General features: G+C 50.4%; 1 protein-coding gene across 1 annotated transcript in view; it reads left to right on the top strand.

Annotated features, from left to right (window-relative positions):
• Positions 1-21,887, top strand: part of LOC144119681 (uncharacterized) — a 38,920-nt gene extending 17,033 nt beyond the window's left edge. Inside the window, exons 3-5 of the mRNA XM_077652248.1 lie at positions 2,761-2,784; positions 20,353-20,609; positions 21,849-21,887. Coding sequence (XP_077508374.1) covers positions 2,761-2,784; positions 20,353-20,609; positions 21,849-21,887 — 320 coding nt within the window. The remainder of the gene's footprint in view (positions 1-2,760; positions 2,785-20,352; positions 20,610-21,848) is intronic.
• The last annotated feature ends 5,207 nt before the right edge of the window (positions 21,888-27,094 follow it).

Below are 27,094 nucleotides of genomic sequence, written 5' to 3'. Positions count from 1 at the left end.
GGCACTCTGTTCTCGTGTGGATTGCTTTTTTAACCGTGCAAACAAATCTCCCTGACTGGTCGGTGGACTGTCTGCAGCGTGTACGTTGTATACAGTGTAGACGATTTCTATGTCGCAATCCACAAAGCGTTCCTTTTATTTTTATTTCGACAAGCAAATCGTCCACACCTTACCCTCTCACACGAAAGGCAGCAAATCGCCTGAGGCAGCACGTTGAAAGCAAAACACGATAAATCTCTATTCATCCGCCCCACCCCCCACCCCCCTCCCGGTTCCATTTTTTTCCTTTCTAATGTATCAAACTGCACGCATGAAGTAGCGCGTAAGAATAAATGAGAGACACTCCATTGCACTCCTTCCCGTTGTTAGAGAATGTCTGCTATTTTTCTTTTCTTTTCAGTATAAATAATTCGTTTAGCGTACAAACGCTACCTAATATTTTCGCCTGCAATAAACACTGCTCGCGACACGTATAAACGAGCCGCCTAGCTACGTGTATACGCGTCGCTCTCGGAAATTGGAGAGCCTGCCGTCTGACTCCGCTCGCGGCCGCGTGGTTCCGAGCGCGTGTGGCCCATAATCGAGGAGGCTGCCGAGTGGTTCCTCCTCCTAAGGAGGTGTACGCGCCTTGCAGAAGCGACGCGGATCGAGAAGGGGAACAAAGTGGAACAAACTGCGACCTCCTCTAAAAGAGACGGCGGCAGCGTCGGTCGTCGAATCTTAATAGGGTCGCTCTCCAATCTTCTCGATGGTAATTCGCGCGGCAGGTCCCGCGGCGATTCGTCGCGGGAAAGGGGGGGGGGGGGGGGGGGTTGGGGTCTTCTTCCTTTGGGCAAAAAAGGAGTCGGCGCGAGGAGACTTCCATTGTCTCGCCGCCTCCCTTCGCCCACGACGCAGACGGCCGTTCGTTGCTCCGGCAGAATCGGCCCTTCCCTTCCGCCGCCCTTCCCAGTGCCCGACGCTGCCGCTTCGCACGAGCACCGCGGAAGAGAGGGAGTGGGCCTCGGAACTGCGTGCCCATCTGGTTGCGTGCAACGCCGTCGAAGCTCTCTACGATGCCTGTTTACGCGTCGCGCTTTCTGTCGGGGTGAGCGTTACCTGCGGAATCTCTTTCGGGGAAGGACAAGGGGGCGTTACCGAAACAAACCAAAACAACCATTTCTGCGTCATAAAGTACTTGGTGCTTCGCACTGAACGCACCTGAATATGCATGGTTACCACTAAGTGCTAGCTACGTAGACACTTCGCCTGCCTTAAAGTTCCAACAGTTCGCCACTGCAATTGCCCACGAAACCTGGCAAAACGTGTCTTCACAGTGCTGTAGCGTGTAGGCCGCTGTTTATTGGGACCTCTTCCCCAAATTTCGAAACTCGGGCACTGAGTGCGCAGTTAAGCTGGGCGATCGAAGTCGCTGTTTCCGTTGTCCCCTACGCCGCCGTGATCCATCGCGTTTCGCCCATTTTGCTCGCCCAGCTCATGATACGCTGCGCGCAACTGTGTTGAGCCGTCGGCACTGCTCCCGTAGGGTTCTCTCCCGCGGCGCGCCATTTGAAGCGGCGCCTCGCAGCGTATATACGGGGCGCCGAATGGAGATGAGAATCGCAGCCTTCCCTCGCCGCATCGGGAGGGCGGCGGCCAATAAACTCCGGCCCCCCTCTTTCGGGCCCGAGTCCGGGCACCAGCGCGCGAGACGCTGTCGATATACCATGGGGAAGCTACAGCGGCCGCCTGACAACGCGCCTCCCTAGTCTCCTTTCCTGCCGGTTCTGGCGGCCCGGGTTTTTATTAAAACGAGGCGCTGCCCCCTCACCGCCGATACTTCTCCTCTCTCTTTTCCAGTGGGGAGCTGTTGCTCAGGTGAGCGCGTCCTCAACCGCTCCGCTGCTGCCGAGGAGCGCGCGCCTGTGAACGTCGGACTTGAAGGGGCCGAATAATAGGGAGCCTTGGTGAGCTCCGACAGAAGTCCCCCGTGGGCTATCAATGAGACGCTTGTGTTCGGTTGGTTCCGATTCATTTTTGGGATAAGAATAATTTTAGATCGCCGTAGGAACAAGAAACAAGAATAAAGGCTTAAGTCAAGGCCGTGCGTCGAAGGCGGCAGCCATGTCCATACTCTATGTGTAGAGAGCGGAAAGAAAGGAAAAAGGAATGTTCCTGCAGAGGCCTGGCTAGCTTCTGTGAGAACCTACTTAGCGCATGATTACAGCCGCTAGAGACCCGATGCTGACATGCACGTGCGTACACATACAGAAGTCATCGCGTGCCTGAAGATGTTAACTTTGAGGGCAGTGACAGTGCTCGGTCGTGAGTTGCAACAACAGGTAGAGCTTTGGTTTAAATTATTCGGGCCACGCGGTTTGCTTTTTTGCCCTATAGTGGAGGCCCCTCACGGCGCCCCAAGAGCATTGAAGGTCACAAGAGATGAGTGCTACGGTTGTTCTCACCATGCACAATCGAGAGCTTCAGGGGTGCCATGATATACCCATGGCGTAGCTGAGATGGAAGCCATGTGGCCTGAAGGTTTTTTTTGTTTCAGTCTTCACGCTTCACATGACGTAAGGCTAGTACATATGTAGGAAATAAGTGCAGACAGAGGTCCCGTGGGAAAGAAATGCCATGCTTGGTCATTGATGTAGCACTCCTACCGCTTAGTTACGTCGGGGGCTGTGCTCTCTGGTTATTCTCATGAATCGTGTGCCTGAGAAGCAAGATTGAACGCTTTGTAATCTCGTTGTCTTTCCCGTTTTTTGCTTCTTGCAGACGCATACGACCGGAAAAGCCCATGTAAGTATGTCGTTTGTGTCTGCGCTGTGCATGCTTCTTTGACGCAATGCTTAAACGTACAACAAGAAGCGAATTTGACGCGAAACCTTACACTGCAGGCTTTTCAAGTAGGAATTATTGAGAGTATTGTGTATTCGATATTACAATCTTCAATAACTTATCCCAAATGGGGCTAACTATACGAAAGAAAGAAAAAGTAATCTTGATGCGTTCAACTGTTTTGAAAAATGGAAAAATTGAGCAAACATTACACATTAACGTTTGCGTATGGTATACCGGCGGAGTATAATGGCGGATATACCTACAGGTCGTGATGCACGCCTGAGTTCAGTGAGAAAACAAAAGTAAATGTGCTATTTGTGGATCGGCGTAGATACCGATGCTCGTAAATACAACGCATGCCGACGTTAAATTAAAAAAAAAATGTGACCGAGAACACGGGCTTAAAGGGCAATTGAAGAGGTCTTAGATTTGGACGCGCTTAAAGGGATCGTTGCGGCGGGAATGAATGCCAAGTCTTTTTGGGCCAGCATTACAAACGGTGACGTAATCACCGAATAAATCCGCGATCATGTTCAGCGTTCTCCGCAGCGCAGAGCGCCGGGTTGTGGGCCCGATCATGACGTCATTTACGGTGGTGGCACATTTCCAACGCAGAAACGTTTGCTCTAAGGAAGGACGTCTTCGAAGGTAAAGCTCGCGAAACGGCGCACGGCAGGATGTGTGTGCGAAGGCAGAGGAAGTCTGAAATCTCACATACAGTGACGTCATAACCTAGCTTCTCCGCACATCGCAGATGAAGTGAAGAGAAGCCCGAATATCATCCCGGCTTTAATCGGCGATTACGTCCGCATTTGAATTGCTAGGGCAAGAAAAGTTGGCATGATTTGCCTACAAGCTTCATACATTCGAATCCTTGAATCTTGTCAAACTCTGGAAAGACGTTTCAGGTTCCATTTAAGGAATCGCACTTGAGAAACAAAATGAACAGTCGAAAAATAAGAACCTGTGGAGCTGGCTGAGAGAGCACGCAACCTCTGCACGTTTATTTTAGCCCTCGGTTGTGGGGTTTTCTGGCATTCGTTGTACACATTCGTTTTGCTTTTGGTGGCGGGTTTTCCAGCACACGAACATCTTATGGTAAGTTTTGTGGCACAAATCTTCTTCCTCCTAACGATCGCTGCATTGCGGGCTAGTTGGTACCCAATACCAGTACTTAACGGGCGCACTGCGAAGTTTTGGCTAGGGACATTGGTGCCAGTGTTAAGGGGGAAACCCCGGAGGCTTTTCTACATTTTAATTTGACTGTCGCATTATACTTCTTGGACCTCCCTGTTACAATAAATAGTTTTTCCAAAATAATGTGAAAAACAATTTTAAAACGACGAAAAGCCAGGGGACGGCAAGTGAAACACGATTTCGACAAGATATGACGTCACGAGAGAGCACATATGGCGTCACAGATACTATTACAAAACCTCTGTTATGGGCGTCGACTGGCTAAACTGGTGACTGTAAGTGTCAGCTTCGATTATTATCAGAGCCAAAGCTTTACTAGGCTATGCAGACAAGGTCGTGTCCGCAAAACTTGTCCGCAGCAGTTGTGAGGAACTTAGAAGAGGTAGCGCCAAACGAATGGTTGTTATCGGAAGAGGTTGATGTGAGGATGCTGCGCAAAAAAAAAATTATGTCGATAAGTTGATTAGTTCATTAATTACAGCCAAAATGTCCAAAAAGTGGGCGGAGCCAGGGCACCGTGTGGCGCCAAATTTGAAAACCCGAAAGTGTGGGCGGTGCCAACACGTGGCGCCAAATTTGATAACGAAGCGTGGCGCCAAGTTTGAAAACTCAAAATGGGCAATTGATGGAACTTGATTGAGTAAGACAATTAATTGTGGCAATTGCGAAATTGGATGAATTTACATCAGTGCTTAATCGTGTAAATGTGAGGAGAAGGCACTAGTGAAGAAAAGAGAGGAGAAGAGGGGCAAAGAGAAACGAGGAGGCGTCAGTACTTTCGCACTCATCCAATGCGGGTTACCGCAGTGGTCTCAAACGTTTTTTATCTGAAATGACCAAAACAAGTTCGAAATGTTGTCCTTTCATCAAACGCATAGCGAACACAGGTGGGCGTGCAGCTCTTGACGTCACATACGCAAGACCGACCGTAAAAGTTATCCGGCTGAGGGCACAAAACGAAATATTTTTTAAATTCATTTGCCCTGAAACAAAAGGCCGTCGGGTTGCGAAATTATAGTTTCAATAAAATGCATGGAGGTGGAAAAAGACGCAAGAGTTGCCCTTTCAGGACAAAACAACAAGAGCGACGTGGTTGCATGGTTGCTCTATGTCGTCCATTGGGCTGCTCGTCTGCACGCGTGGCATATTATGTTTACTTCTGCACAAGCTTTGATGGCATTCGTGTAAACTGTAGTGCAGAATGTAGTTATGTGTCACATCAGCTATTCTCTCCCCATATTGTACAGTTGCTGCGATCGCATTCAGCGTTGGGCTGCGCAAGCTGGCAAAAGCAGAAAACATTGAAGAATGCGCGCTCATAATACGATTGGTTAATTGCGAGATCGATAAACATTCAGTGATCAGTGTCGCCGTTATTTGGGAAATAAGGAAGAAAGGAGAATCCGGTTACACAGAATACAGTCCTGATCCCCATGCTGAAAGTTTCCGTGAGCTTCTCACGTGCATGTATACTGCTGTAGTGGTGGCATTCTAGTGAAGAAATGTTGCACATAGGCTTTATCTGATATAAATGAAGCTTCGGAAAATGTAAATTGACTGATGCGAACATCTACAGGTGACTCTGACCTCTATCGGGAAGAAAATAAGGCAGAAGATTGGTGCTGCTTGCAAAACGACTCAGATAGCATTTAGACCATGCATGATCCAGACCGTGTATTATGCAATTAAACGTACAAAGAGCCATCCACACGTGTTTCGCAAAAGTAAGGAAGTTCTGTGACTCGATTTATAAGGCTAGCAACTCATCACAGCGCACTATAGGTAAATGAAGCTATGCAGGTGGATTTCTCGGATGTATTCGTTCCATTGCCGTGAATACTTACTCCGTAACACCAAAATATTCCCCAAACACGAAATAACTTTGTAGACAAGACAACGCACGCAACATCTCGGCGCTAATGGTCGTTCCCACAGCACACTCAAACGTTCGCAGCCTGACTTCAGTTACCCAGTCCCTATGCTCGTTTCTAACCAATTTGCCTTGAATTGGAGACTTTCGGCGGCTGCCGCTTCGATCGGGACGGGATGCAGAAATGCCCGTCAGAGCACATTAGATACCCCGAAATGGACGAGGCATGTGAGCAGCTCAATGCTGTGGCATACTCCTGAAGGTGAAAGGCACGACGCGTTGTGTTATTCGACCGCGGTACGGGACGACAGACCTCATAAGCAACGGTAAACGATACGCTTGCGACGGACCTGCTTAACTTCAAATTCTTTCGTGCGATCTGAAAGTATCTCACTTTTGAGTCGTGACAGGTATCATCGGAAGATATATACATATACTTGAATCAGGCCGCCCTGCGCGATGATCAGCGCACGGTGCAGGTGTAATGCGGTCAGTCGTAGTACACCTGAAACGCGCAATCGGTAGCTGCGCATGCGGTTCCTTCGCTATGCGGCTGTGTCCGCAGTTGAGATTAAAATAACAGTTACAATTTATAACTCGAAATATGTGTTTCGCAAAAGACAAAACGCAGACATCTCGGTACAAAGCGAAGCGCCATCCGTTGGGCGTCGGCTGGCTGCTACTGCTGCTTGCGACCGCTTCCGTCATAGAGCACTGACGACGACCAATCGGACCATATGGTTCATTGGCTCAGTTACACAAAACTAGCCGTATTCCCAGTTCAGGAACACCGCAAAAGCCCACGCTGCCGGGGCAGCGTTCACAAGCATCCCGCAGTAACCGCTGCACCAACGCCGTACGCTCAGCCCAAGATGGCGGCGAGGAGCGCCGGTGGGTCTTTTGGATTTGGCTCATACGAGGTTGCGCCAGAAAACCAAAATGATGGCGACCGGGCGTCAAAACTGGGATCGTGTATATGTATGCTGACATATACACTGGTGCTTGCTATAATAATAATAATTGGTTTTGGGGGAAAGAAATGGCGCAGTATCTCTCTCATATATCGTTGGACACCTGAACCGTGCCGTAAGGGAAGGGATAAAGGAGGGAGTGAAAGAAGAAAGGAAGAAGAGGTGCCGTAGTGGAGGGCTCCGGAATAATTTCGACCCCCTGGGGACCTTTAACGTGCGCTGACATCGCACAGCACACGGGCCCCTTAGCGTTTTTCCTCCATAAAAACGCGGCCGCCGCGGTCGTGTTCGAGCCCGGGAACTCCGGCTCAGTAGTCGAGCGCCTTAACCATTGAGCCACCGCGGCGGGCTTGCTAAGCAGCAATTCTTGTGTGTATCCTCGTTTTCACCACTGGAGCTCTACTAAGGCTTTGCAGGTAATAGAGTGAAATGGACTTAAATGCTAAGCAAAACGAGCTTTGCTTGGACGTTTCCCAGCGTGTGCTTGCGCGTGCATTTTTGCACGTACGTACACGTAAAACACAGAAAAGAGTCGTATGGGCCTCTACGCGACCAACCGGAACATTCTTCCGGTTAACCTTCCTTCCTTTCCTCTACCACTTCTCTGTCTCTCCACGCGATATAGGAAAGTCATGGGTTCGGATGCCACCAGCGGCATATTGTCTCTTATTCTACTTTCTTCTAAATTTTCTAGTATCTGAGAGAATTCTTCAGTTAATTCCCTCTCATTAAAAAAAGGCCGCAATAAAAAAAAAGCAGCATTTCCCTGTGCCTTCCGTTCCAACCAGTACTGTTGATTTCTTTCTACAATAAGTGATCAAGGGCACTTCATTTTCTAATAAAACCCGATTTTAGTGAATTCTTGCTTGCACCCTGAATATATTTCTTAACTATCGGACAAAAATTCGATTTTTCCCCGAAAATGAGGATTCTGGACGATGTTGGTCTTCCAGTTCACAAAGCTGGAGACACCGCAAGAAAATTTGTGGATGTCTAGCGCTTATTTTAGAGGCGTGCCCGTCAACTAGGGATTGAGGCGGATGAATTTGAGAATAAGGCCGGAAAGGGCGATTTAGAAGCCAGTGGCCAGAAGGTGGCTACCGACAAAACGTCTTATCGGAGTCACTGTATGAAACGCTACCCACGCTGAAGGCACCCTGATCCTGGGTCCTTGCGCGTTTGAAATCGTCGCTGTGGTGCTGAAGGTCTTCGCACTGAGCAAGTCAGGCCGGTCTTGCCCAGACGCGGGAGGGCTCCGCAGCAGATTGGTGACGTACGCGTCGAAAGATCTGTAATAGATGAGGAAAAAAAATTCGTAATTGGCAAACACTTTTTTATTGGAACCAGCGATTTTTGTTACTGTTCATGAAATAATGGACAAGAAATGGAGCATTTTATGTCTAGCAGAAGAAGGCACTGTTATTGTAAACTGCCTTCTGCTGCAAAAAAAAAAAAAAAATGACCCGGAAAAAAACCCGGTCTTCGAAATAATTTTTTCAGTGACCCGATTTTCACTCGAATTTAAGCTAGAAAAATACCGCCCGATTTCCCCCCCCCCCCCCAAACACACACCGCAGTTCCCTTTCACGTGTTAATTTTCCTAATACGGCACGTTCCCATCGCAGCTACTAACAACGCGGTAACATAACTTCGCATCAAAATGAACGTATGATTGATTGAACATGTGATTCGTTGATGATACTGCCTTCCTAAGTCACTCAGAAGAACTGCAAGGCTAGATCAATGAGTTATACAGGCAGAGCAGAACGGTGGGTATAAACATTAACACGCAGAAAACCAAAGTAATGTTCAACAGTCTCGCAAGGGAACAGCAGTACACAACATGTAGTGAGGTATTGGAAGTGGTAAAGGAATACGTCTACTTAGGGCAGGTAGTGACAGCTGATCCGGATCACGAGAGGGAAATAACTAGAAAGATAAGAATGGGGTGGAGCACATATGGCAGGTTCTCTCAGATCATGAATGGCAGTTTACCTATATCCCTCAAGAGAAAAGTATACAACAGCTGTATTTTTCCTGTACTCACCTACGGGGCAGAAACGTGGAGGCTAACGGAAAGGGTTCAGCTTAACTTAAAGGGACACTGAGGAGAAATTGAAGTTGGCTTGTATCGATAGAATACCAGCTCCTAATCACAAAAACGCCGCTCTTACTGAAAACAAAGCTCTTGTAAGGTAGAAAATAGCAGGAACCAAAATGCAAGTATCGCCACCACAGGCCAATCTCGCAAGTACAAGCGTGGTGACGCCATAGGACAAGAGACGCCACGTTGTAGGAATTTTCCATCCTACTTCGTAACGCGAATCTCTGAGGCTGACAAAGGTAGGGTGCGCAGATCAATATTGAAGTAAGTTTTGTTTTAAAACCAATAATTCACTTTTATCACACAAGGAATGCAGGCAAAAGACAACCTGAATGTTGCAAGCAAGGAAAACGGATGCTTGGCGGCGCCACAGGCGGCCAGGAGAGTTTCGATTTTTTATTGCGCTTCGCGTCTATGAACTTTGCGTGCCCCGTGGTTTTGTTTTTGACGCGCTTCGATTTACAAGCGCCGAACAGCAGAGGAACTCCAAGTGCCGCTTCCAGTGCTAGTTAACCTTTGAAGGAGCCTGTTAAGGATGGTCAGATGATCGCCACGGTCGATGAAAAGCTATGATGGCACGATGGTCGGTGATCGTACAAGGCAGCACTTGTGTATTCGCACGCTTGCCCGGCGAAACATTCCCACTGTAGCAGTCAACTTCAAACTACTTAACGGAAATCGTTTATTAGGGACGGGAGACAAGGTACAAGGCAGTTCAGAAAAATTGCTGATGGCCTAGCTCTGTTAGGCCAGGATATACCTAGCGAAAGCGCGGAGATTTCTGCATCAGAAGAGTGCATCCACTAGATGCGCCTTTATTGACGGCTGTAACTTGAGCCGTCGTGGCGGAGCGGTAGCGTTTGCGCCTCAAACGCCTAAGGCCCTGGTTCGATTCCGATCCTCGGCACCGGACTTCTCTTTTACTCAGTGAGTGGGCGGGGGGTTTCAGTGGCTCCCATGAATGCCGCCGCTGAATACGTTGGTTAGAGGTTAAGCGCAGGCGCGGCGAGGCGCGCGCGCGCGCTGCACGGGGGAAGTTACGTCGGTCAAAGCGAGACCCTCTATACTCCAACTGCGCTTGACCGCCGACGCGTTCGGCGGCTTCGGCGCACTCTGACCGCACTGGCGGGGAGATTGGAGCATGTATCTATTTCGCGCCGAGTGCGACAGCCGCCGCCGGCCGGCCAGACTGATTTGGCTCCGCGGCGAGGTGCGCTTTATATTCAATAGCTGCGGCAGTTGGGCGGAGCTGTTCTTTTCGAGCTCGGCTATTTTAATCCATTCACAGTACATATCTGAAGGTACATGCAAGTTGGCGAGAGATCCAGTGGACCCGTTGGATCTAGCGGAAGCCGTAGAAGCGTCGTGCGCCGGCTTTGGTTTCAAGCCGCCGACTTTAAACGCGACCTCCCTCGAGCACCCATTTGTTTTTTGTGGCAAAAAATAAATAAATAACTTGGCCCTTGCAACCGTGGGAGACCTCGACGCCGCCTGCTGCGCCGTGCAACCGCGCCGTTCAAGGAATCACAATCCATTGGCCCCAAAGCCCCGGCCAGCCTCCGATGGGCGCTAGGCGCCGACCTTGTCCTGGCCCCTTGCGACTCCCCGCACTGTGGTTATGATATTTAGTTTGCAACGGCTGCTCTCTGACGAAGGGGGAAACCACCCGCCGGCGCCTAACCTAACCGTGCTCCCTCAAAAGCATCGCACGCTCTGTGGGGCTGAGGTCGCTGAAATGCAGGCCAGAGTTTTTGCGGGAACTACGTCGTCGGGTTCGGGAACGGGATCCATCGTAACGCTGGCAAGACGCCGGTGCAAACGTAAGCGAAGCGACGGTAGCGACCCCCGATAGATGCCTTCAACGTGCGGCGGCGGTAGCTTTCATTTCGGCAGCAGCTAGACCGCACCGCTAGCCCCAGAAATCACAGTCTTCGTTTACGTCACGTTTCACGTCACTTCGTTCTGTGTCGTCATAAGAGTTATCCGTGTCGTCATAAGAGTGCTCGAGTTTGAATCGGAGCGGCGGGAAAAAATTTTTCAACTTTCCAAATTTCTATGAAACAAATTCATCTTTCGCTCCCGGACAAGCGTCAACAAAGCCGTGAAATGCCGACCTATCAGATATTGCTAACAAAAAATTTTGATAGGGTTCTCCTCAGTGTCCCTTTAAGGACAACGCAGCGAGCCATGGAAAGAAAAATGATAGATGTAACGTTAAGAGACCGGAAGCGGGCAAATTGGGTGAGGGCGCAAACGCGGGTTAATGACGTCGTAGTCGAAATCAAGAGGAAGAAATGGGCTTGGGCAGGACATGTAATGCGAAGGCAAGATGACCGCTGGTCCTTAAGGGTGCACTAAAGAGGAATCAACTTGTTTTTTTACCGCGGGAACAATATCTACACGTTCCGGGCATTCTTATTAACTTCGAGTAATTATCCTGTGCGGCCGATTGCCCTAATTAAATGGAATTAAACGTGCCAGCTCCCGCTTTTTTTTTTAACTGAACGCGGTAGGTAGGCGGAGTCAACCAACGCGTGGAGTGCCTTTCAGCCAGTCCAGTGGCGGCTTCGCTTTCGCTTTGTTTTTGTTTTTTAGGTTTCTCTGTATAAACAGTTTCAGTCACAGACAATATAGCCACAAATTAGGCTGACGGAAATAAAAATACACGTGGACCCTTTGATTTACGTATCACTCCGCCGATGGCAGAGCGGCAAGCCGCCATGGGACTGGCTGACGTGTTGGTTGACTCGTACTTACCGCGTTGAGTTCAAAAAAAAAAAAAGGCGGGACGTTTAATCCAATTTAATTAGGGCAATTGGCCGCACAGGACAATAAATCGGAGTTTCTAAGAATGCCCGGAATGTGTAGATATTGTTCCTGCGGTAAAAAAGACGAGTTCAGATTCCTCTTTCGTGCACCTTTAAGGGTAACGGAGTGGGTGCCAAGAGGAAGGCGTATCAAGGGGCGGCAGAAGGTTAGGTGGCCGGATGAAGTTAAGAAGTTTGCAGGCATAGGTTGGGCGCAGCTGGCAAAGGACAGGGTTAATTGGAGAGACATGCGAGAGGCATTTACCCTGCAGTGGGCGTAGTCAGGGTGGTGATGATGATGGTGATCGAGTTCCGGAACGCTTTCGGCAGCGAATCGAATAAAAAAAAAAACAAAAAAACAGGCGAGGTGCTCAAGAGGGGCTTCTCAAAGACGTACGGCCGCTCGTCGCGTGCGCAAAGCACCGTTTCAAACTGCCAGCGAAACCGTCGTTATGGTCGAGACTCGAGAAGCAGACCTTTTTTCATCGGGCGCGGGAAATGCCGAAACGCTTCCTGTCTGGCCAGTTGTTAGCATGGCTACACTGCTGCTTCCACTAAGCTAGCGTCGGTTGCACACAGCCGCCCAGCGAGCAATATGGCGACCCCCAGGGAGGGCTTATTGGAAAGGTTCGTGTTTATTCTTATTGGGATAACTTCATGAAACGAGGCCTCTGCAGCTGGAGTGATCCACCAGCCTGCTTCATTGTGGGTAGGTCCCACGTCGGACACCCTATCATCCTGACTTTCAATGCAGTATGTCTGAAGTGGGCCTAACACGCCCAAGCTAAGTGGTCTTCATAAGGGTAGTCGCACAGATGGGGTAGGCCTAATGTGAGTTCATTGTTGTATTGGGAAGAAATTGGGTGGGAAAACACGGTTTTCGGGGAAGGGCCGCATAAATCACAAAAAGTGCTGTCTTTTCTCGAGTATATACGGCATATATTATGCGCGACCTTGCAGATACATTTGATCGTAACTACGCTATTTTGTGTTTTTTGTTATATTAACACCAAGAACAATGACTCCGCCTATTATAATTGTTTGCCTTACTGCCATTTCTTCCACGGCGGAACGGCTGTCTTTTGCTGTCCTGAAATATTCCGTCGTGCAGCAAATCCACCTAAAACATTTGGCGTATAAGTGGTTTACGCGTACGCTGGAAAAGGAAGAAAAGAATGCACATGCGATCATACGTTGTGATGCGAGAAATATGCATGCGTTGGCAGTAGTGGTTGCGCATTTCGCTTTTACAAATATTTACCGCCTTCCCACTGCTTCTTTGAAATTTCTTTCGCCCGGTATTTTTGTTCGTTGGTGGGTGGAGGCTTCCTGAAGGGTGGATTAATGACGGGTAGGGCCCTTCTGGAGGGTCGAGTGAGTGGGTGGCTTGTAGGTGGGAGGTGTGTGCACCTCCGGGTACCCACCGGAGGGTGCTCCGGAGGAAGCACATTCTAGTCTGGAGAGTGCCGGAAGGTGCTTAAATGAACACACGGCTTTTTCGCCGACTATAGACTTTTTCACTGCTCACAGCTTAATTGAGCACGCGTGTGTATTGGACTGTGCTGCGCATGCACAGTAGATGCCTATATGAAATCCGCCGACCAGAACGCTGCTGGCACAGTCCAGTGATTAGATGGTTGCGCTCAAAAAGGCGAATGTAAAAGGTCTATACGCAGCGCGCATTACTATGGCATGACTATGACATGACTATACGACTTGACGATGACATGACGACGACCATGGCCTGTCGGCAAGGCCGCGAAGAGCGGGCGGGCCGCGTCTGCTGTATTCCCCATCGGTTTCTGAACGCTTTCGCGATGCGCTTGAGTTTTGATAGCTAACAGCGTGTGGGGTGTTGATTAGTCGCGAATCTGTTTTCATGTAAGCCGTCAGTGACGTAAAGGAGCGCCCTTCTGCGTAGCTGCCTGCTCGAAAACTTTTAAAACTCCCCAGGAACGCGCTCCTGCGAGCTTTCCGAGCCCTCGCTTGACAGCGGAAGATACTGGCTGTTCGGCGAGAAAAATAAAAGTTCGCGCCCTGCTCAATTTGCATGCTAAGTATTTATTGTCTTTCTTGTATTTCTGCCTCCGTCCACATTCAGCGATCGTTTTCACGCGTAATCGCCTCGTTATGGCTCGCAAGATGCAAAACAGGCGCGATGACTGCAAATCCGACGGATCGCCCACCTTTTCATGTAAGTGCGCTTTAAAGGGGAAAAAGAAAGTCGATGCGAGATGCTGCGCCGGGGGACGTAGAGCTAAATTGTGAGCGGCTCACTGCTTTTGTATGCTTCTTACAATGAGTTGGCTATATAGAGAAGCAGGTGATGGCTTAACAGAATGCACAAGACCGGGCACCTGCGCCTATCGTGGAAGTGACTGTCGCTCCACACTTAATTTGCACCTGAATACAGCCTGTCACTTTACAATTATTGTTGGTCGCTCTTCAGTAAGCACACGCTGATAATCTGCCAGACTGGCCGCGCTGTTTATAACCACGGCCGCTCGATCTCGAGCGTCTGTGTTATTACTGCGGCAGCATTACTTGGCTATGTCGCGAGGTCGTGCCATCAAAACGTGTCCCCAGCCGTTTGGCGTTCTCGAAAGAGATAGGACAAAATGAAAGTTGTAATCGAAAGAGGATGATGTGAGGATGATGCACAGAAATTATGTCGATAGAATGATTAGTTAATTAATTAGAGCAAAAAATGTATAAAAACCGCCGAAACAGAGCGGACGTCGATATAGTGAGTGGATGGGAAAACAACGACGGACGGCAAAGTAGTGGGAAAATAGGCAAAGGAGTTCAAATAAAGTTTGAAATGAATTGAAATGTGTTTCGTGAGTGATAATTAAGTGAAAAAAGTTTGTGATATAGAGTAAGTAGTTCATAACTTTATACGCAAATTGCGTTGGACGGTTGAATAGGCTGAACGGTGATATAGTAGGCGGACGGGAAAGCAACACTGGCGCCAAATTTGACCATGAATGTGTGATTGGAGTGAACGGAGATGGCGCCAACGTGGCCGCCATGGTGAGGCGTGACGTCATGCCGCCGCGTTGAAATGGTGTAACCGCGACGTCAGAGGAGAGGGTGGCGCCTCGGTGGGGTGAGCGGTGGCGCGATGGAAAGAGCCTTCTACAATGTTCGTGCGCGTCGCCTCCGCTTCGACGTTTCCGTCTTGCGGCAGTCGTTGCCTCGCCGCCGTCGAGTGCGCGGACTCCTTTCGTATATGCGTCGAGTGGTGCGGCAGCTCGTTGTGTGATTGTGTGCGCGTTTACGCGTATTGTGAAATGGTTTGGTTTATGGGTCTTTAACCTCCCAAAGCGACTCAGGCTATGAAGGACGCCGTTGTGAAGGGCTCCGGAAATTTCGACCACCTGGGGTTCTTTTACCTGCACTGACATCGCACAGCACACGGGCCTCTATAATTTCGCCTCCATCGAAATTCGACCGCCGCAGCCGGGATCGAACCCGCGTCTTTCGGGCCGGCAGCCGAGCGCCATAACCACTCAGCCACCGCGGCGGCTATTGTGAAATGCTTTGGCATTTTCCCAACGCGGGTCGCCACAGTTATCTATAACGTTTTTTATACTCACAATTCTTAGCGCTGTTCTGTTTCTCGTGACGTTACATCGCGCGTGCGCGCTTTGTGGTATGACTTCATGGCGGTCCAACAAGCCTGAACTTCGAAACTATAGTGCCTGCTGCCACCGAACATTTTCGTGCTGCCCCGCAAGTGTTTTACGTGCCATGCTCAGTTTCACAAAGTTTACACAACTTTTGTTTGCTTCGTTACTGCTTGGTAATGTTGCAGGACTGTATTCACTATGTTTGTGCATGAGTTGGAATAGACCGGACCGAACGGGACCAGCCTTCCTAAGCTGTAGATAAGGTATTGCTCCTAGAACTCCACCCTAAGCCACGCGGAGGGATTGTATCCCTCCTTTAAATGCAAACATTAAAAGGAAATTGTTTGCCCTGGTCAGTTCGGCACCGTTTCAGCGATATGCATTTATGACAATCTCAACGGCTTGCCCCTAAAACAGCATGCATTCACTGCGCACTTGAAACGAGCGAACACTGTCGAAAGTCAGATGGTTCATTTCTGTGCTTTGTTATCATACTGATCGTACTGTTCACCAGCGACAACCAAATTACCTTGTTGTAAATTTTTTTTCGCGTTATTGGTAGTATAACAAGCAACATAGCTGCAAAACATAATCTGTCAACATTCCTTCAAGCGATGAATACAATGGCTCACGGGAAAACGAGGCTTGTTTCATTTTTGTTCAGCATCAAGTACACAGTAACCAACTCTAAGAAAATCGGCAATTACTTTCGCTTCCGAACAATTAAGAGCATTTGTTTTTCCAGCTATATTATCGCTACCTTTTCAAGACACCACATCTGTGTGAATTAATCACGCGATGTCACATCCTCCGCACACGAGAAATCTACACTTTCAGTGTAAACATGGGGAAAATAGTTTGAATGATAAACAAATTGGAAAGATTTCTCACTGGGTAGATGCCTGTCAGCCTACTACGATCAGGCCCTCGTCTAGCAAGGCTCGGCGACGCTCCCCTGCGGCAAACACAATCGTCTCTGCGAGATGTAACACCAGTTACCCGTCCACTGTGATGCAGTGTGATTCCCTTGCGCATGCTTACGCCGCAAGATTAACTGTACGAGACTCCCAAGGGGAGAAAATGACGCGCGCGTATATCGGCCTTGCTTGCAGTGGCAGCGGGTGGCCCGCCTACGGTTCCAATGGCTGCCGCTAGTGGGCTTTTAGTGCCAACGCGGTAAATACACATCAGCTCAAGCCCTTCACAACGGTAGCACTGACATCGTCAAATAAGATAGACATCGGCATTTTGTTCATCACTCTGGCATTCTTCCAAAAAATTAACCTTAATAAGCTTGTCGGCCACCGCGGATGACATTCCACGCAGTTTTGCAGCAGCGAGGGCGCCTATAGTGTCACGCGATTCACATACAGCAGCCTACAGGAGGAGGGCAGAAATTTAACGCCAGCTTTGGCCCGTGCTCTTTCGACGCTTGAATCCATCTCCTCGTGCACCTCATGTAGCCTCTTGACGACCTCGAGACAGACTGGCCGCTCGAGATCGTCGCTCCCATCTGGCCGACGGGGCTTTAGCTCGCCTCCGTCTCACTCAACTTTGTCGTGATTTCGCCCTCCATAGCGATCCTACGCTCCGGTTCGTTTGAGGCCGGAAAAGAAAGCGCAGAGTCGACAAAGACACGTCACAGAGCCAAAGCGGCGGTCCGAAGGAGAGAATCGGGAGAGGCAGGCCTTAGACGGAGGTAAAGAGAGAGAGTGCGCTTGGGAATAAGAGCGAAGGAGCGCAGTGAGAAACAAGGAAAACGTGGGCAGCTGGAACCGGGGCCCTGCCATCAATCCTTGGGCTAGCGCAAGCCGCGGCCCGTGCGGGGAAAGAGAGAAAAAAAGCCGGACAAGCGGAGTAGCGGCGGCGTGGCAGTCGCGAGGAGGGCGCGCGCACTCGTCGCGCCGCCCGTTAAGCCCGCACCATAAAGTTCCATTAGGAACTGATGGGGACAACTGGACCTATGGGGAAATAGAGCTAACAGATTGACGATTGCCGCTTCTTCGCCGACCGGCCGCCGGGCAATAACCATCGCTGTCCGTTTATGGGGGCAGCCGGTCCCCGCGCTCGGTTGCCTCCTTTCCAGCCCGTGTTTGCCTGCAGCAACGCTGCTGTCGGGGGGGAGGGAGGCCGAGTGGGGGGCGGTGCGTTCCGGCCGAACATAACAATGGCCGCCGCCAACCTCTGCGGCAATGGCCGGGGCGGATGGAGGACAACGATCAGTATATTTAGTGGCCCGAGAAACCGAGACGAAAGCGCACGCAGCGCCCCCCGTGGCGGCGGCGGAGCGCGAGCCCCGCGGGCGTACTGCAGCAAACTGGACGCCACCCGCTGCTCGTTCTAAGGCTTCTTTTTTTTTTTTACTATTTCGGTCTCTTCTCGCCGTAAGTTGTGGATGTCCGGTTTACTGTCACAGGGCCTCGTGACATGCCCGAATGAGTGGAGAAGCATTTCTCTGGCTTTCTTTTGTTTTGCTGCTTGACACACGACTGCGCAGTGTGTTGACTTCGTGTTTAGCTGATTATCAGGGATGTTTGACCCGAGCAGTAGTGAACGATGGAAATTTGTGGGCGCTGCACCAATAAAATCAAGTATCGTTTATCGCTACAATTTCAGTGCTCTCAATCGCTTGAAGGCCTAACAGAGCGGGCGGTTGGGAACAGAGAAAAACATTCGCTAGAGCTAGGTATGAATTCTCAAGCATCTGTAAGCAGCTACGAGAGAAACGGGAAAATTGTTATAGTTTTCTGCTTGTCTTGGGATGAAGGCGCCATCGTAAAATATTGTCTTGAGTGACGGCTGGCCAATGTTCAAGAGGTGACCGCTCCCACATACGGCGGTGAAAGAGCAGGTTATCCCAAGAGTATACCTAACTGGATGAAATATTTTATAACAAAAGGCGTCAGTGAATATACTAGAGCCATGAGGTATGGTTAACCGAGAGTTAGTCAACACTATGGGCATTTTCAGATCTGTCCTGGCAGCCCATCCATTTATATATTGCGCTCTCTCGCTGTAGTTATCCATTCCCTGTAACGCTGCTCTTACGTTCACTAGGTAGTTTAATCGCATTGAAATTTACTTCCTCACTGTTATTAAACGCATTTTTAAATCAAAGAATTGAAGGGCTGTTGTTGAAGCTGTTCAAATTCAAAAACTTGCATAAAATAAGAAGGCGCCGTTTTGAGTTTCGCAATAAGGCGCGCGACATGAACTTTGCGATATGTAGCGTATATGTGTGTTCCCTCCGTACGCTTACTTTAGGGCCACTTTTCCTCGCGCTAACACTAAAAAATTCACGGTCATCAGTTACACAGCTTCGCCATCGGTTTGTAAAGGCGAACAGCTGCTTTTCTCCCCGCAAGCAATTAAATAAATTAGCACACATCAGCAGTTAGTACCACAGGACATGACATCTGTACATAGATACGATTCATTAAGCTAGCCTGCGGCGTGTTCGCGTAACGTTGTCCTCCTTGCCAACAGTGCCTATACTCCTGGGCAGTTTTCATCTGCTGGGCAGCGCTGATTTGGTGGATTTCGCGTTCAGGTAATAGGTACAAGGTCGCGGGGTGGAATATTGGCCGCGGCGGCTGCATTTTGATAAAGACGAAATGTAAAAAACGCGCCGGTGCTGTGCGATGTCAGCACACGTCAAGAACGTCAGGTGGTCGGAATTTAAGAGGAGTCTTCCACTACGGCGTTCGTGGCAGCGCACCTGCAATTTTGGAGCTTTTAACTCCGCGTACCACAGATTATATAAATTACTCCCGCTGATGTCAGCTGTGAAAAGGCGTTGGTTGCACGTTATGACTCTGTCCTACGCATGCTCCAGCTGTCCTTACAGAACGAAAATTATGTTAATCAGAGCTCTGTCTGGTCATGTCAGACTCTCTTGCGCTGCGAAAAATAGTGCTTCTGCATATTACGCTCCTGCCACCGATGCTGTCTGCCTTCTCATTCCTTGCTCGAGCGCATGTCGTCTGTCTAGTTCTGCCCAGTGGCTGATTGATTCATGGGCAGCTCTGGGAGGGGGCACTTGGTTTAAGGGGGGTCCATATCAGCAATGAGTTGAGTTTTATGATAGATAAGAGGCTAACACATCGTGCGGCAAGCACAATATCAGCAATTCTTTTTTTGTAACTTTCATCTAAAATGCAAGGCAGGTTGGTGTGCCTGTTCAAATGAAGCGTTTCGCTGAATGGGAGGATGGTCGCCTTGGTTCTACCTGGCTGGTTAGTTCCAACATTTTCCAATACCTAGCGAAAGGAAAAAAAAAAACGCCAGAAACATGAAGAAAAAGAAGGGGAAAACCAGGGGGGAGGCGCTTGTTCTTTCTATTCTCTTTCTTTTCCCTTTAGGCCTAAGAGCCACACCGCCTAAATGTACGTTCACTCATTCACTTTTTTCGTCCTTGTCTGCCTACGCTGTGGCCTTCGCAGCGCGTGCCGAAGCACACTTCTTATAGGATTTCAGTATCCCCCCCCTTTCGTGCACCACCTATGCAGGTATACGAGCTATGAAGTACGGACGTTAAGCTCTAACTGCGTACTTTCAGTTGTTGATTTAAAAAGCACACCTCACGGCTACAGCCCGTGCACTTCAACGGCGCATAGTTTGTCATTCCGTCGCGGCGATGGGGATAATGTGGACTGGAGGCTACATGTGGAAGTCTATATTGTTAACAATACGGCCCCCAGTCCCTCTTTTTTCCGTTTGTTCCCCTCGTAGCTTGATTGCAGTGTGCCATGTGCAGGGCTGTGTCTCTGGTCTGGTGTGAAAATTCGCCTTGCTGCACAGGTGCGAATAAAAAGCTGCCTCTCATTGTACATGCATGCCAGGGCTGCTCATCGAGCTCTGGAACGCATTGTGTATGGGTGCAGTGCACGAACCTTTTGCGAACCGAGTGGCGACCCGTCTACAGTGGTGGCGTTTTTCCTCGCAGACTCGATATCGACGTCCACCGTGCTCCCCGACAAGGCGGCCGGCAGCAACGGCGGCGGCGGAGGGGGCGCCGGAGGCGTGTCTTCGGAGGCCGACGAGGACCCCAAGAAGAAGAAGCGGCAGCGGCGCCAGCGCACGCACTTCACGTCGCAGCAGCTGCAGGAGCTGGAAGCGACCTTCGCGAGGAACCGCTACCCGGACATGTCCACGCGGGAGGAGATCGCCATGTGGACCAACCTCACCGAGGCCAGGGTCCGGGTGAGTTCCGGCCCCCCCTCGGTACCCTCACACTTTTGGGGCTAAGGGAAGTCGTCTGGCGCGTCTGTGCGAACGGCTCGAGGCCCGTTCGTCGTCGATCCCGGTTCTCTCGGTGCACGCGGCCAAAAATTCCCGCTTCCAAGCCGAGCCAGGATAAGAAGCGACGAAGAGCAGGTGCAAGGGCATGAGTTACAAGACATCTTTTGTGAAGCAGCGCGAGCAACGACGGACAAGAAGGACACAGCAGCGCTCGTCCCGTGTCCTTCTTGTTCTTGTCCATCGTTGTTCGCGCTGCTTTACAAACGATGCATATATACCAACTCGCCCAACTGAACGTTCTGCTAGTTACAAGACCTTCCGTCGTACGGACGCCGCACGATTGTCGTGAGCTGTTTTCGCAGGGCGCCAGATCTCCTTCGCCTTCATTGGTGCAGCGCAGTTTTTCTTGCTGCGGTGTCTGCGGCGTTGGCTTTGACGCCACCCACAACGCGCCCGATTGATTCCTTCGCCGTGAAAGTATACTTGCGTTTTCGGACCTTAGTTCACTGCGTGATGAAAACGAACTCTCCACACCACGGGCTGTGCACGAATAATAGGCTGTGCTGCTCACACGCAGCAAACTGCCAGCGCGATCTTTTTTTCAGCCTTAAGCGTGAGTACGGACAGTAGCATCCATGCGTCACAGTCGCAATGTGTCTGTCGTGCAGAACGCCTCACTTTACACTCGACACCTCGTCAAGACAGTTCGTCCGTGCATGCGTCCCATCAAACGAATGACAGCTGCAAAGTGTTTCTGTCTGCACAGTTAGCCAATCCAAGTCGTTTGTCCTTTCTGAAGCTCGCGCCGAGATAGTTCTGCGCTCGAAGAAACAGACTGCGGTTTTGGCGCGGGTTGAATGTGCCGTCGGCACAATCAGTCCACGCCCTCCGTGGCAGCACCTGGGATAGATGTGTTGCTGCGGGCGACGAAAAGTGACTACTGTCTGCGTCAGGAGGAATTCACCGCTTTGATGCGGTCCTCTTCATGCGACCAAACTTCGCTACCGTTAAATTACGGCGCAGAAACATTGAATCAGTTTGAACTGAACAGTCTTCGACAGTCCTGTTAGTATGCATCCTCGGGTAAGTCATGCATCATTCAACACCAAACGCGGCAGTCCAGTGATATTTGCATTAATACTTAAGCGAGTGTTTACTGACAGCCACGGTTCTCTACATTCTGTCTCACTCATTGCACAGAGTTGGTCAAAAGCCGCCAGTTCACTGGGTTTGCGTTGAGCCCTGTAGTGAGGCACTTACGAAACCTCTGAAGCTTAAAATCTGTGCAGGATGCGGGAGATTTTCATCCTCACTCGCGACGACATTCATAGCTCCTTAGACACTTTAAGTGAATTACTATAATGTTGAAAAGCAGACGCTGTAGCCTTGGGATTTCTGAGCAAACCTTAAAAATGCATTACAATGCATTCACTCGCCGTCGCACAAACCACACTGAATATTTTAAAGCTTCCTACGATGCGATATTTTTGGTTGAGTCTTTCATGACTTGCGTATCTGAAATGTGCATTGTGTGTAGACTGGCAGCTATTCCGGTGACCAACGTTTTTCGTACATTCGGCTTGTGCGAAGTTGTTGTTGTTGTTACCCTCATACAATGGCACATTCCCACACAGGGGGATTGGCCAAGAATTGGGGGGCACAGAGAGTTTTTCAGATAAATATTTCCTGGACGAAAATAACATGAATGCTGAGGAAGGAAGAAGTAAACATAAATGGTTTATGGGGGTTTAACGTCCCAAAGCGAATCAGGGTTTGAGAGACGCCGTAGTGAAGGGCTCCGGAAATTTCGACCACCTGGGGTTCTTTAACGTGCACTGACATCGCACAGTACACGGGCCTCTAGAATTTCGCCTCCATCGAAATTCGACCGCCACGCCCGGGATCGAACCCGCGTCTTTCGGGCCAGCAGCCGAGCGCCGTAACCACTCAGCCACCGTGGCGGCAGAAGTAAACAAAAAGGAACAGCGAAATGAAACGGAGAAATGCATAACGCACGCAGGAGATCGAGACTGATGTTTATAGCCGAGTGGTTAAATGATAATGATAATTGCAAGAATAAAGATAATATTGGAAAAAAAAGAAAATTACCAAGGTAGCCCATTTTATTCCATTAAAAAAATTTGGACGGCGGTAAAAACAGAAGTTCTGACGGTTTTTGGTGCGCCGAATTCAGATCGTCGTCTTCGCGAAATGTTAGAGTTTTCCAAAGTTGTGACGTTTTTCGCATCCGTGAACATGATTTTTCGACCGTTTTGCAACTTTTTTTTCTATTTCGTTTGACCACCGTTTGTTTCCACTGGAAAACAATCGTAGAAGTGTTGATATCTTGGATATGCATACCTCGTTCATGCAACGAAAATGATCTGATAAATTAATTATTAAAATGCATTGTTCATAGCATGCAAAAGGCGCATATATCACACCAAAGCCGGAGGGCCCGCCTATTATACACAACATAATTTGTAGCACTTGACATAGCTAACGCAGGGAGTTGGTAGCGTAGTTTCGCATAGACATCGCCGCAGGAATCGGGCTTCTAGCTAATGTGCGTATGAACAGGTGTTCTGACAGATCGAGTTTCGTCACCGAGACTGACCGACCAGGCGCGCAGGCGTTTGATAGACAGACGGCGGAGCACAAAAACAAATAGAAGAAGAAGCGGGGCAGCTCCGCGCTTTGTCGCCCTCACCGCTTCGCTGCATGCGGGCGCCGTTGTCAGAGAGACGGCGCACGCGCGGGCGCCCGCCCCGAAATTCGCGCCGCAGATCGGAGCGGCCGCGGGAGACGTGGGAGGCCGCTGTCATCGCCGACGGCGTTGGCGCGGAACGCCGCACGTACGTCTTCCCTGCCAGCCTGGCGCCCCGCGGGGCCATACTGCAGGGTCGGATGACGCCACAGACGTCGCTGACTGATGGCGACTCCCGGCCGTGCCCGCCTCCCGGTCACCGGAGTTGCGTGCACCACCCGCGGGCGGCCAGAGCCGTCGGCGACTCAACAGTGCCGTCGTCCGGCTTGACCACGCGACATATCCCGAAGCGTTTTTAGCTCTTTCCGGACGCCTCCCGCATCCGAAGCCCTCTTCTATCGAGAATGATATCCGCGGCTCCATAGGAGCGCCACACTAGGCGTCCTCCATCTCCAGCTCCATCTGTGCAGATGGAGCTGCGGCCTCTGCAGTGCTCTACAAGCTGCACGGAATTATAAAGACGCGGAGCGTACTACGCCCGGTGGCGAGCGAACTGCACGACGTGTCCGTCCCTCAGGCAGCGACAGGGGATGAAAGAGCGCGGCGCAACTATTTTTGCTCTTGGTGCCCCGGGACGCGCGTTAGGGCGGAGAAATGATATGTGACGTCCGTTGCCCAGCGCACGTGCGCGCCGTAGACAGCCGCGTGGCCGCTGCTGGGAGCGCGCACTCGCGCTGGCTGTCTCCCAGAGAGATGAGAACGCTCTGCTGGCGCGTGGGCGGCCATGAAGTTCGCCTCCTGGGCTGCAGAGGAAGGATGAACGCTGTTGTAGGAGGCACTTTCCGCGTAGTACAGAGAACCGTACGGCCGTGTGTCGTTCTGCGCTCTGTTGCTAAGCTCGAGCTTCCGCAGATGAACCCCCACCACTACACAGCCTCGTAAAGATGTCTTCGAGGCTATAGTTCGGATTGCACGATGAGTTTCAAGAGTATACGACTACTTCAATGAGTAGATGGTGAGCGCGTCACGTAAGTGGTCAAGGTCCCCTTGGCGAGGCGGTCCTCGGTCGTCTTATACCCTAGTCGCGGTACCTAACTTTATGAGGATCTGTTGGCATTTTCGCAATTCGGTGCCGTCAAAGTTGTTAGCGTTGCTTACGGGGTTTGGATGGTCTGGGCTAATTAATTTCCTCTTCAGTAACCATCTTCACTGTCTTTTTTTTTTCGCTGTTTTTAGCTACGCCAAGAGCTACGGAAAGCAAATTTTTCGACAGAGCAGTTGAACACGCTTTTATGGTGTTTTCTCTCATGGACCGCACACAGGTAACGCTCAGCGAATGCCGACAGCACTGTTACGTCATCAAAAGTTCGTGAGCATGGAGCCAGCCATCAAGTATTTCGCAGCTACGATCGGATCCGATCGAGTGAGACGTTTTTTTTTTTTTTGTCGTTATCGCGAACGAACCCTGTAGTTGATGCTACACAAGAATTAACAGTTGCCGAATGCTAAACGAAAAGCACGTTCGCTGGGAAGCTTGATCAGCTGCTCTAAATAGCGTCGAGGATGCGTCATCATCCCCCGCGTTTCCTAGCCGTTACGATAACACCACCCACTAGGCAATAAGAGTTACCCACCTAGCAGCGTGAATGAAGATGAACGCTCGGAATACATTGCGATGATGGCTGCAGCTCTCCATCGCTGGCATTTGCGCATCAGACAGGCATATCATCGCTGTTAGTGGCGACAAAGCACCAGCCGATTAGCCGCTCATGCGCGTGTGATGTACACTAGAAGGTTGGCGCCTTTTTTTTTTTTTGCACTCACAGCGAAATTAATACCGCCGCGGTGGTAACTCTTGACTCCATAATTCACATCTTGTCTAGCGCCGCCGCGGTGGCTCAGTGGTTATGGTGCACGGCTGCTGACCCGAAAGACGCGGGTTCGATCCCGCGGCCGCTGCGGTCTCATTTCGATGGAGAGACTAAATGCTAGAGACCCGTGTACTGTGCGATGTTAGTACACGTTAAATAACCCCACGTGGTTGATATTTTCCGGAGCCCTCCGGTACGGCGTCCCTCGTATCCTGAGCCGCTTTGGTACGTTAAACCTTATAAACCAAATCGACCCAAACCACACCATCTTGACTACAGGTACCATGCTAAATGGGCCCTTCGCTCAGAGCTGCGAAGACATAAAGCCACCTTGGTCAAAGCCATCTCTTTGCACTCGTGGGAAGCGCACAGGCAGGTTACGTCAAGCGAGAGAGCCGATACCTGTCGCCGCTACCTTGGGCGGCGTAACTTTTGGGGAGATCTTTATCACACTTTATCAGCAGCGACTCTTCTCGCAAGTAACGATGCGACTATAACTGCAAGGCTTTGGCGAACGTCCTGTCGCCCTGCTATATTCGGAGTTAGCTTTCCGTCGGTGAAGAAAGCGTTTCCTCCACGGCTAAGCCGGCACAATCGTAAAAGTAGGTCTGTTGCCACCTTTGCGTACATGCACATCACCGCTTCAGAGGTCACTCAGTACGACGGAGTATGCAACTCAAGCCACCAGGGCGAAGTAGCGCAGGTGTAAAGGGAATGAGAGTTGCATCCCTCGGGACGTCGGAGAGAGCGTCTACTTGAGTGAAGCCGAAACGAGGGAGTCGAAGACATACCAAGCTGCCACCAGCTTATTGATGCACCCTCTAAGAGAAGAATTTAGTTTGCCAGCAACGGCCATTGGTGGCGCACCACCTTTGAAATGCACCACCTTTGAGTCGCTTTGGGACGTTAAACCTCCATAAACCAAATCAAACCTTTGAAATGCATGGGTGCACGAGTGTAAGCCGTTGTGTATACTGGTCGAACTCGAAAGCGGGCCCTGCTGCGCAGCAGAAAGTGGTCAGTCGAAATGGCCGGGTGACTGCAGATTTGATGGCTGCACGCTGCCGGCAAGTATAGTCGTCGTTTGGGTGCGGTGGAAAACTCGCGCGCGGAATCAAGATGGAAGCATCCACGTCTTGTGGACATGGCGACACGGGGCCGAGTTCGGAGGGCTGTTCTACCTGGGTGCAGTATAATCATTACCACCAGCGGCGCTTCATCCTCTGCAGCACGAGCGCCTCTCCTGCTCGTCTCCAATCAGCCCTGACCCGCGCCAGCCGCAGTCACGCCGCCCGCGCAAATTTCCTAATCTCATTTCGCCACCTGACTGGGCCGTTCCCGGCAACGCATTCTTTTTTTTCCTTCATTTTCTTTTCCATGCGAGGACAGAACGTTTCCCTTCTTTGGCTCACTTGCTAGCTGATACAGTTGCAAAACTCGTACAGGAATGGCACTGTGACGGCGCCATCAACGACAACAGGAGGCATGCGCTTTTACTATAAAACGGCATGCCGACAGGAAAGGAAGACAAACGAATGGAATCTGAGTGAAGCGAGTTAGCTTTGCGGAAACCCCGTTATTCAAGCACCTGAATTTTACTGGCAGCTGCCTGAAGACGTAGTAGACACTATACCACCTAATTTGTTGCCCTCGCGCCTGCTTTCGGGCTGTTCGGCGAATAAGTACGTATTTTCGTCGGTGGTGACTTATTTCGATTGCTGACCAGTTTAAGGGCTGTAGTTCGCTGAACGTAAAACACCTCTAAAGAAAAAGGCTGCAGAGGCAGGCCAGCAGCTTCCCTTCGCCACTATCACGTGTCGGACGATGTTGGCCCCGCTGGAGCCTTACACGGGAGCCAGCCTCGAATG

This window comes from Amblyomma americanum, chromosome 2 (genome assembly GCF_052857255.1).
Source record: "Amblyomma americanum isolate KBUSLIRL-KWMA chromosome 2, ASM5285725v1, whole genome shotgun sequence".
Taxonomy (NCBI): domain Eukaryota; kingdom Metazoa; phylum Arthropoda; class Arachnida; order Ixodida; family Ixodidae; genus Amblyomma; species Amblyomma americanum.
Note: the sequence above shows the minus strand (reverse complement) of the source record. Positions and strands in the feature narration are given on the sequence as shown.